General features: G+C 31.6%; 1 protein-coding gene across 1 annotated transcript; it reads left to right on the forward strand.

The window, feature by feature from the left end:
- Window positions 1-1,352: 1,352 nt before the first annotated feature.
- LOC111280731 (NADH-ubiquinone oxidoreductase 20.9 kDa subunit-like) lies at window positions 1,353-2,171 on the forward strand. Its single transcript, XM_022868167.2, has 2 exons — window positions 1,353-1,597; window positions 1,790-2,171. Exons 1-2 carry the CDS (start codon window positions 1,444-1,446, stop codon window positions 1,951-1,953), a joined length of 318 nt encoding a protein of 105 aa, XP_022723902.1. The 5' UTR covers window positions 1,353-1,443; the 3' UTR covers window positions 1,954-2,171.
- The last annotated feature ends 9,796 nt before the right edge of the window (window positions 2,172-11,967 follow it).

Raw genomic sequence — 11,967 nt, forward strand, 5'->3', positions numbered from 1 at the left:
GAGAAAAAGGAAACCCGTGCTTCTCTTCATTTCTCCCCTCTTTTTGATAATGGTGAATTAGAGGAAACCTACTGTTTCCTTCCGAAAATAACTTGATGAAATTAAGTGAATGTTTAGTTATTTGTACTTTGTATAAACCAAAGAATCAATGAATTCTATATGTCTTAATTTTTAGATCGGTTTGATTAATAGCACCTTAATTATATATCGATAGTTTGAGCCCCTTGTTTCAGAATTCCAAACATCTGGGTGTTTAATGGATTTTGAAATCGGACCATCCGTACGGTGAAACTTGTGTTCCTTCAAACTTTGCTTGGAATTATGGAGAGTGCCAGATAATAAGATTCTGTGTAGAATTAAAGAAGATACAAAGCTTGGAAGTTGGAACCTCTCTTGTTTGCATGCCAATTCACAGGTGGCTGCTGCAAAGACTTGATTAAACGGAGAATGAAGAAGATGCCTTTTTTTTTTGGACTGCTGTGATTACAAGACTTTGAAACCATGTATCAGCTGCACTGGTCATGCTTGGTTATCTCTTCGAAACCTAATCTAACTTTAAATTGAAATCAAACCTATCGGCATTATTAGTTTCCTCCTCATGGTCATGGACAGGACACTGCCTATGGTGCGTTGATTCTGAAACTTGTAAGGTTGCTGCAATATTATTGGGCCCTCAAGGTAGACAAAGAACCATGCCAACTTATCCAAAAACAAGTAAAGTAAGGCTTTTGCTGCAACACTTGGGGACAAGAATTGTAATTGAGTAGAATCTTAGGAAGATGAAAGGAAGGAGAAGAAGATTAAAGCGGAAGAAGGAAGGCCAGTATCAGAAACTGATATATCATAATATATATATATATACACACACACAACACCACCACCACAACAACAACAACAACAACAACAATCTAAGGTGAGCATTTTTCATTCTTCAACAGCATAACTGGATAGGAATCTGTGTTTTGTTACTTGGAAACAAGTATATCTACTCAATTCCTTCAAAAGACAATATCACCCTGTTTTTATTTATCTTAAGGGGATAGAGATCACAGGATTGTGGTATTTATATCCATTATTCAAAATTGTTTTAGTCATGTCTAAAAAAAAGAAGGAATTTAGGCAAATAATAACATAATAAATATTAAAGACATATAATAGCATAACACCTTGAGTTATTAAGTTGTACGCTTTCCAAGTGTGTAATCGTAAATAGTAATTCAAAATTTGAGCCCAGAACGAGTAGCCCAAATCAATTACAACAAACAGAAACAGATCAATTCAAAACATGGTTTTCAAGAGGCCCATAAACGACAGAAACAGATCAATTCGGACTGGAGGGTGTTCAGTTCTGTATTCACTTTTCCCATCTATAGCTCCTAAGTGGGTAATCGAACTTGAGCAACAACAAGAGCGGCAGCGCCTAATATAGGGAAGGAAACAAAGATGAACACAGACATAACAGCTTTGGCGAAACCAGAGTACCCCGTTGTAGATCGAAACCCTCCTTTCACCAAAGTCGTTGGCAATTTCAACACCCTCGATTACCTCCGTTTCATGACTATCACTGGCGTTTCTGTCACCGTCGGCTACCTCTCTGGTAACCCTACTTTTATCCACATAACAATAATACGTGATTTCTAACATTGAAATGCAATTGGTTCTTTTGTTTTTTTCTCTGCATCTATTAGCAGAATACATTTATATAAATCTGAAGTTGATTATAATGGGAATAGGTTTTTGGTTTAAAGTTTAAACCTTTTCTGGTCTTTTTGGTATTTGGTTGGTTCAGGAATAAAACCGGGAATAAAGGGGCCGTCAATGGTGACAGGAGGGCTGATAGGGCTAATGGGAGGGTTTATGTACGCCTACCAGAACTCAGCGGGTCGATTAATGGGATTTTTCCCTAATGAGGGTGAGGTCGCCCATTACCAGAAACGTGGATTCAACAGCTAGCCTTCTTTCTTTCACCTTTATTCCCTTTTTTGTTATAAATCTTTATTTCAACGGCATATTGGATGATAATGATTTTCAATAATCAGATTGCTTTCGCTGATTTCTTGTTGCTCATTTCAAGGCTTTTGTCTTGCTACTGTATTCTTAGAGGCTTTAAAAAAGTCACTTATGGGTCTAATATCCCAATGAAATGGAGTGTTATCCCTTTTCCTTGTCAATTGTCATTGGATGATTTTATAAGGCACCAACCTTTTTTTATTCCTTTTGTGTTGTTTTTCTGAATTGAACTAGTTGGAGTGAACTTCTGCTTATTATGACTGCATTCGCCTTTGGGATGCAATTGATCAGTGCAAAACTGATATTTTGTCTGCAGCATAAATAAAACCTGGATTTGAGTTTTCATTGCTGCGCCCTAGCAAGTTAGATTGAATTGAAAATACTTTGGTCGAATTTTTAGTGGCTTTCTTCTTCCAACTTCCTCCTCATCTCTGTAATAATTGTTGTCTTTCTGTACTGCAATTCTCAAAGTTGAAAACCAGGTTCTGTAGAGTGCCTTATGAGTGACAGTACCTTAGGTTGTAAGCTTTAACTTGTTGTTCTGTTAATAGTAGTTTCTTTTTTGACGGCTTGAAAAAGGAAATTTTTACTTTATAGGCCAAAAGATTCAGGCTTTTCAGCTTGTATCTCTTTGCTATATTACAATCTAAAGGATGTTCATCATCCCAATTTCTGGAATATCAGGAACCTATCTTCTTGCTTTGTTTGATCTATCTTAATTTTTCGGCCAGCTTACTGGATACAATTAAAAACATTTCAAAGTGGTAAATATTCATTAGTCATCATGGAAATGTTTAAAATAGGCTCCTGTGACCTAGACAGATCCAGATATAGCTTGATTTTGGTGGAATAGAAAGTCCAGTTCTGTTATGGATAAACGGCAAATTGGAAATATTCTGGTCATCTCTTTGGGCCATGCCAATTGCCACATCAGTAGATGAGTCTCTTTTTCTTGGTTTAAAATTTTGCAAAAGTTAGGTCTTGAGGGTTTTTCCATGCTTGGAAAAGCACTTAGTTTTCAACTTATTGTGGTAGTTCTATTTTGCCTATTCGTTGCATTTTGTTTGAAAACACAAGTAAAACCACATTTGACAAAAATAAATGGTCATTGATACTGAGAAACATTTCTATCCTCTAACTTATTTGCTATAATGGTCACTTCGCGAGAAAGGACTGAAGGAAGAAACGAGAAGGGAAATACATGCCAAGATCGATGATCACAGTCAGACCATGGCTAAACTTGCTATTATAGCAGCTTGTCTAATAGCCAGTGCTTCGCCTGAGAGGCATAACGAAGAAATAAGAAGGGAAAAGAAAGAGGGAGAAGAAACAGAAATTTGCGAAACAAGATTGAACTTTCAATGAACCTTCCTCTTGTAACCAAGGTTGAACGAAAATTGTTTTGTGTTGTCTTTGTGAAGCTTCCTTTTCTACTTCTAGATAGGGCAATGCTTAGGGAAGGTGGTTACCTGGTAGTTGAGCCATTGACATTGAGCCACACGTAATTTTCAACCCTCGACAATTGTAATTATGTTGGATTCAATTTTTCTACCCCTTTGCTTTTCATATTTGGTAAAAGAAGTAAGTGACCTCATCCCACTAGCTTGTGTTTCTGAAGCTCCTTTTTAAGTTATGCTTCTTTATTCTTTGGCAGAAAGGAAAGACACGTCCCAGAGTGTTAAAAAAAAAAAAAAAAGACCAAAAATGATGCAATGCTTGCTTGATTGAATAATGAAAATTTTCACATGGGTCCCAATCCCATCCCATTTTACAGAGAAAAATCTTATTGATGGGTTGGGAAGATTGAGATAAAACTTGAAAAAATTTAGAGATAATCTCCTTTTGTTTTCTTATGGTCTTTATAGTTTCATCCTCATTCAGTCTCCCTCCTGCATTGGGCTTATTCATATAGTATATGTTCAAGTCCCCTATTGCTCATGCCATTTGTTGGTTCCTATTTGACCAAAAAAATCAAATGATAAATATATATATATATGGTACTGCGGTGTGTGAAACAGTGCCCCTTGATTATTGGCAAAAAAAACAAGCACTTTTGATTAGAATTAAATACTCCTACCATGTAACTTTGGAATAATTCTCATCTTATGACTTAATAATTTTTGCATTTTTATAGTATAAAATATTAAAATTTATATATTTATATTGTATTTTACATTATAATTGTGATTATAATTTATATCGATATGAAAATATAAATATAATTTTTTTTATTTTATTAAATTTATATATAATTATTATTATAATTTTAAATCATATTATAATTTTATTTTATTTTTATATCATATTCGTATCATGTTACTATATCATATTTTAAATTATCAATTTTTATTTCCCAAACATCCGTTATCATTTGATTTTAACAATGAACTAACGCATCTATAGGTGACATCGTAAATATTTAGGTCCCCCATCTGCTCTGCTCTGCACCCATGTTTGATTTTTGCCATATAATAATTTTGTTATCGACACCTTTATAATCGCAGAGACGGCGATGCACCCAAGGTTGGCTAAGAGATTAGAGAAGAACAAATAAAAGCATGGAATTGATGCTCTGATATTGAGTTTCAATAACATTCTTTCAAATGGACATGAAATGTACTTTTGCATATTCCTTCTTATGTTTTAAGTAGTATTTGTTTGTTCAAGTACTGCTACATGTTAAAGAGGGGCTGTCCAAACCACAGCTAGCTTAAATTAGCACCATGATTCTCGTTAATTTTCTTACTTCTTGTTTATCACTATCGATATCAAATCTTCCTTGGACAAAAATATGTAACCAAAGTAAACGCTGGGAAATCTTCTGTTCATTAATCAAAATACAACTGTCGTGGCTCGATCACATGCATATTTTTCTTCATCTTTTTCTTGGCAGACCACGCATTGCATGTTTTGGACATTCACTTGATAAGATTGTAATAGCACTGTTGTATAATAAACAGGTCATGCTTGTCTCTTAATAAGATTGTAATTATATCACTGTTGCTCATGCTTTTCTTCATTTGTCTTGCTTGGCGTCGACAACGAAGCCAATGCAGGAAAATCCAACCAAAGGGAATTAAAACAATCTTCTTAATTTAAACGTGTTACACTCCCCGACACACCGACATCGCTGTTGGAACTGATATATAGCAGTGAGATAACTGATATATAGCATCAGACCAATCGGACCAGACTATCCACAAAAGCAATTGACGTGACAGCATCTCATTGGCTGCTTGATCCAACACCATTACAGTCAGCAAAAATAGAAGAGCCTTGGACTTTTCATTCATTAAGTATCATTGTTGCGCGTGCTTAATACCCCGGCCAGATACACAGCAAATAAAATGAAGAGAAAATTTAATTAAAGGATTACCTATTAAACCTTCTTTGATTAGATGATGAAATATAATCCCATCATGTAATTACTTTGGTTTTCATTAATCTAGAATTTGATTTCAAAACCTTTTATGTCATCACTCATTTTCTTTCAAAATTCTAGTATTTCAAAAAAAAAAAATTAATACAAACGCCGCTTCAACCGTTATCGCATCGCATCTCAATTCGTATGCAGCTCATCTTAGGCCGCAATGATCAAGAAGCAGAATTAGATTTACGCTGCCACGTCAACTATTACAATAAAATATTTGCAATTTGTAATTTTTGTGGTTTATAAAAAGAACACACGCGCTTTTGAAAGGTTGGGTTGCTTCGGGGATCGAGACACCTGCCAACTGCCAAACTTCCAAGCAGATGCGGTCTCTTCGGAAAGGCCTTTATAGTTGTCATAATTTACACAAGTGCCATTTGACCCCCCGTTTTATAAAATGAAACCCGGTTATATTATAGTTAACGCCCTTTTGTTTACAATAATCAAATCACGTTTATTTGCAAATAAGTATTCTTTCTATTATTAATTTATTTTGAATTATCATTTTGAAACTTTTACTTTAGAATATGAAAGGTACGTAATTGAAGTTTTAAGAAGCTTAAAAAGCTTTTGTATTTTTAAAAAATTTTTAGATAAATTTTTATTTTTATTATAAAAATATAAAATTATTCGCCACAAAAAAAAAGTGATTTTGAGAAGAATAAGGAAATTGCAAAATAATGTAATTTTGGAATCTCTAATCAATATCCAATAAAGCTTTAAGTTATTATTTTAATAAACTAAACCGGCCTTAAGCATTATTTTATTTAATTAAACTCTTAAAATGTTATTTTAATTTGAATAAACCTTATTTTTAAGAAATTAGATATTAATTAAAATTATAAAATTTATTTTGTGGAGGAATAATTTAAAGATATGATAAAATTGAAGATCTTTCTCCATTCAAAGATTATTAAGATAAAACAATAAAAATCAAATGTAAAAGTGAAATTGTGTGGATGGATCACAAATTTGTCGTTTAGAAATAAGTAATTAGTAATTTTATTAGTTTATTGAAGGAGGTGTTGTTATTTGACCAAATGCTTCTTTCTTTTCCTCCTGGAGGAGCTTTTACTAAATTTATTTGACCAGCATTTTCCATGCTTTATCGATTTTGACTATTATCCTTCTAAGTTATAGCCAATCATTATGGAGTATTTTCTTTTTCTTTTTCTTATTATTATTAAAAAATATTTTGTTAACTTTGAATTGATCCTTATTTTCAAATGATAAAATATTAAAGTTAAATAAACTTGATCAACATTTTAAAAAAAATTTATTTAGTACATATTCTTAAGTTTTATATTTTAATACTAAATAAATAATATGATTTTTAAAGTTTAAACAAACATTTCTTGGTGTCATATTTCTCAAATCAAATCTTCCTTTAAAGATTATTTATTTGAGCTTAAATAAAAGTCCAATTGTTATTTTTAAAGTAAACTTATTCATTTTGAACTTAATACAATTTTAATAATATTGATTTTGAGAATAGATTAACTTAAGAAAGTTATTTTACAATAACAAAATTTTTCAACATTGAATTTGTTTATTTTTCTATATAAATTCACAAGGTTTTAATATTTAAATTTTATATGGTTGGAAAGATCTTTGAGTCTACTTTTCTAATGAAAGAAACAAAATGAAAATCCAAATTTTTTAAGAAAAGATTTTGAATTTGTACTAGACACACTGCAGTTGTCTAAAAAACTGCATAAAGGGTAGATTTGAAAAATTACTATAATTCGTATACAGTGAATTTGTTGATGAACTTTATATGGATAGAAAACCCTTTAAGTATAGTTTCCAAATCTTCAAACGGTTTGTAATTTGAATTTGTATAACTCAAGTTATGGTCAAATTAGTTAGTGGAGTACAAAACAAAAAACGACCACCCTGCAGCTGACAGGATCGATCCCCTCATGGAAGGTATCGATCGGGTCATGATTTTCAGACGCAAATTAATTCAAAACATGAACTAATCGATCTCCTCATGGAAGAGATCGATCGGTTCCGGGTGTGGGCACTCTAACGGCTATTTTTTCATCATTCCAATGGGCATTTCTTCACTCAAAGCTTCCCCAACGGCTACTTCTTCAATTTCTCTATAAATTGGGTACTCCACACACCAAGAAGTTTGATGAATCAAGAGAACAAGAGCCAATAAGCCACATTTTCATTCTCTCAAAGAATCAAGACTTTTAGAGCTTCAAAGTCCATATCTTTGTATTTATTGTATCCAATTTTTATTTGTTGTTCATTCATCATTTTCTTGTACTTAAACTTAGCAAACACTTAGCCTTAGAGAGGTTGTTCTATTGTTTGCAAAATTATCTTTGATATATAAAGGTGGAAGAGAACAAGAGGTGAGGTATCCTCTTGAGAGCTTTGTAGTGAGATTGGATAAAATACTACAAAGGATAGAGGTTTTCATCTTAAGCCTTAGAAAGAAAAATATAGGTTGTATTTTCAATTCAAGAATAGGATTGAAGCCTTGGTGTGGACAACCAAAAAGAGAAGACATAGGTGCTTTGTGAAGAAGGATCGAACTTTTATAAATCATTGTGTTTGATTTCTCTATCCCTATCTTCTTACAATTTATTGTTGTTTATATTTGATTTTAGATTTGTTAATTGTTATTGTTTGTATTATATTTTCATCAAAAGTGCTTATTATTTTAATTTTCATTCAACTATATTGAAATCATTTTTTTGGGAAGAATTTGGAGAAATTCAATTCACCCCCTCTTGATCATCATCTTACCTATAAAGCTAACACATTTTAATTTTGTCGTTTATTTCTTTAAATAGAATTAATATATATACTGTCAATGAATAATACAAGAATACCTCATTAATGAATAAAATTTAAAATTTTAAGCCCTTAAAAATAAATATTAATAAATTTATTTAAGGTTAATTAATTAAAATTAAAACTTTTATCTTTTTTATCACTTCTCTCTACATTTACCGTCTCTTTTTTTTATTTTTTAATTCTTTTTACTAGGTAAGCTTTTTGTCTCAGTCAAATTTCGTGATTTTTTTACTGGGTAAGTTGAATTCTACTTCGAAATTTTCATTAATTGGTTGATCATAGGTAAAATTGTTTGATCATAGGTATTTAATTAAGCAATTTGAATTGAAAAGTTGATTGGTGAAGGAGAATTCATGACTTTTTATGTTCACTGTAAGTGTAGGTTAAAATTAGTATTGTTAAAGGGGTGAGTGAGGGAGTTGGCTATATGTTATCTTTTATGTTGTCAAATGTCTTATGCATATCTGGGAAAGGATTGTATTATATTAAATGAAAGGGTTGGAATTATGTGATAAAGAGCTGTTACATTTTTCCTCTGTAGGTGATGGGGTTGTATGGTTATATTTGATAATTGCCTGTCTTTGGATTTCCTTCAAGTTTGTTACTATAAGCAACCATATTAAGTTGGAAGTATTAGAAATTTGTTTTAGCATTATGTTTGTTGATTTCTGTTCTATTGTGTTTTTTGGATTATCGATTTTCTGTTTACTGATAATATTATATTTATGGAAAGCTTCAAAATCAGTGCTATTTCAAAGTATGTGAGAATTTGTCTCTTCTAGTTAAAGTTTGATCAAAACATGCTGACTGATCTTGATAAGAGGTTGGTCAAATATGATCTCAAAACTGGGATGCTGGACATTTTATACTGATATGATTGTGAGAATGTGTGGTTAGCCTCATCATGACTTTAGTAAACAGAGGCTGTTGAAGACTGTAGATGTTTTTGTCGTGCCTTGTTACTGATCATGAAATATTCTTATGTAGCTTTTTCTTCTTGGCTAGATTATGTATTTGATTTTTTACTTATTGAATCATATTGCTTCAAATTGGAAGACGTGGTTTTGATTGCTTATGGATTTTAGTGGCACAAAGGCAAACACTATTTGTTCTTCTCAAATTTCAGACTTTGAGACCCTTGAGCAATCTCTTGGATTTTGCATAGAGGATGCTGTTGATCTTACAAAAAGTATGTAATGATGGTTTTCAACTTTCTAGTGATGGACACATGCTAGCATTTCATTTTTCATGTCATGGAAAATGAAATTGCATTATGCACTATTACTACTTTCCCAATTCCCACTAAACTTATGTGTAGAATATGTTGTGTATCTTATTTTCTTTTTTTATATTATAGCATGGGTGCATTGATTCTTGCAACTCACCATCTATTATGATTATTTGGGTTGCTAAATGATTTGCTTATGTTTCTCAACCATTTATTGCTTTAAGGTTGTAGGCTGTAATTAGTGTTAGAACATGTTCTCTGCATTTTTTTGCACGCACTATCTGGAATAATTAATTTTCTTTTCTTTAGTGTTTTACTATACTGAATTTAGCTAATAATAATTGGCCTTAAATAGCAAAAGAGTTTATGTTTTCTCTTGGATTAAAGTTTAACCCCTATGTTACTCAAGCATGTTTCCTACACTTCTCCTTCCTCTTTTATGGTAAAAGTATATATGTCAGCTAGTTGAAGCTTGAAGGAATGACGCTTCTAGTTAGCATCATATGGCATATGATCAGTAATGAGTTTATGTGCTTCACCTGGAATAGATAGAATTGGTAATTATGTAATCTTATCAAAGTGTTGATATATTCTTCTGATTGAACATATTTGGCTTTGTTGTTTGCAAATTGAGACACACGATTATATGGCAAAACTTTATTAAGCAATTATCCGCTTTAACAATATATTAATTGACTTTAACAAAGATATATGGGGCTACATATCTTTAGGATACTTGAAGCAAGTGAGTGTTTTGATGAAAAATGTTGACTTAACTTTATAAATATCATTATTATGCCAACATAATATCTTTTTGTTGAAGAGTGTTGAAGAAAGCTTGAAACAATTTCAAGAGTAAAACCTTTTTGGTTTCTTACTTTAATTTTTTTAGAGAGTTGGTAAATGAAAAGAGGCCTGTTGAAATATGCAAATTAGCTGGCTTGATACTTAAAAATGCATTGAATTCTAAGGAAGAGCATATGAAGTATGAGCTTGTTCAAAGATGGTTGTCCTTGGATGCCAATATAAATAGCCAAATTAAGGCATGCTTATTAAAGACATTGTTTTCTCCAGTATCTAATGCTCAGTCAACTGCATCTCAAGCCATTGCCAAGGTTGTTGGCATCGAGTTGCCATAAAAACAGTTGATAAGTTCTCCTTTATAAAATGTTCATCAACTACTAGCTTATGCCAAGCAAGCTACTTTAAAAACTCTTGGGTATTTGTGTGAGGAGGTCTCCCCTTATGTTATTGACCAAGATCAAGTAAATAAAATACTTACAGCTGTAGTTCAAGGTATGAGTGCTTTAAAAGGAAACACTGACGTGAGGCTTGCGACTACAAGTACACTTTACAATTCGTTGAGATTTGCTTAGGCAAATTTCAGTAATGACATGAAGCATGATTATATCATGAGAGTTGTCTATGAGGCAACCCTGTCCCTAAAGTTGTTTGTGAGAATTTTAGCAACTCTAGATTTTTTTTTTGGTACCATAAACTTTTTATTTTTTTTTTGTTTTAAATCATAGAATCTATATGACAATCAAGTTTGATAATCAATAATGATTTAGAAATGAAAAAATTGACAACCAATCTTGATAACTAACAATGATTTTGAAGTAAAAAAAAATACCATTGTAATCAAAATCATGCCTAAACCTTTTTAGCTATCCCAATAGGCAATTGTTGCACTGCAGTTATCAAATCCTACAAGAAAATTAAATAAATGAAATAATCATGAATAATATTAAAAGAAATACATGGATAAGATATTTCTATAAAATCTTATCAATGTTTAAGAGATAAATCATATAAACTATAAATTATTTTATCGTAAAATTTATAGTGTGAGACTCTAAAGACATATTTACTTGTCCTTGATACCAATTTTGAGTCGTACTTGGATCTTACATACACAAAGATATTTCAAGTGATTCATAGTTCTAATAAGACAAATTTACATATTAATAGATTTAATTTAAATAACATGTTTGAACAAAGTAAAAAAAGTAACTAAAAATATTAGAATATTGACTTATTATTACCTCGTTTGATTGAATGGAGCAATAAGTTTTAGCAGTATTGAGATTTGACACTATCTTTTGGCTAGAATCACGCCTTCAAAAATATAAAAGTAAAAAAAAAATTAAGAAATGTCGATATGGTAAACTATACCAAATTTAAAAGCATCAAACAATACCTTAATTGGTTTTTTAGCAGGCAAGTGCGCTTTGTATGACCCTTTTGTTTACAGAATAAACATGTTTTTGAATTATTTCTTTGCTCCAAAGCCTCTTTCATTCTTAGAGTTCGAGAACACCCTTTAGTAGTCACATGAGGAGGATCACTCAAAGTTATATTATAACTCAAAAAATGAGTCTAATGATTTTTTGAAACATCTTTAAGAACATTTTCACTTGTTAAAACACCAACGCCACTACTTTTCTCCTTCTAAGATATTTTCTAAGCATTGAGCTCTTCAAAT

The sequence above is a fragment of the Durio zibethinus genome, chromosome 28 (assembly GCF_047325235.1).
Source record: "Durio zibethinus cultivar Kanyao isolate XHJ-2024 chromosome 28, ASM4732523v1, whole genome shotgun sequence".
Lineage (NCBI taxonomy): Eukaryota > Viridiplantae > Streptophyta > Magnoliopsida > Malvales > Malvaceae > Durio > Durio zibethinus.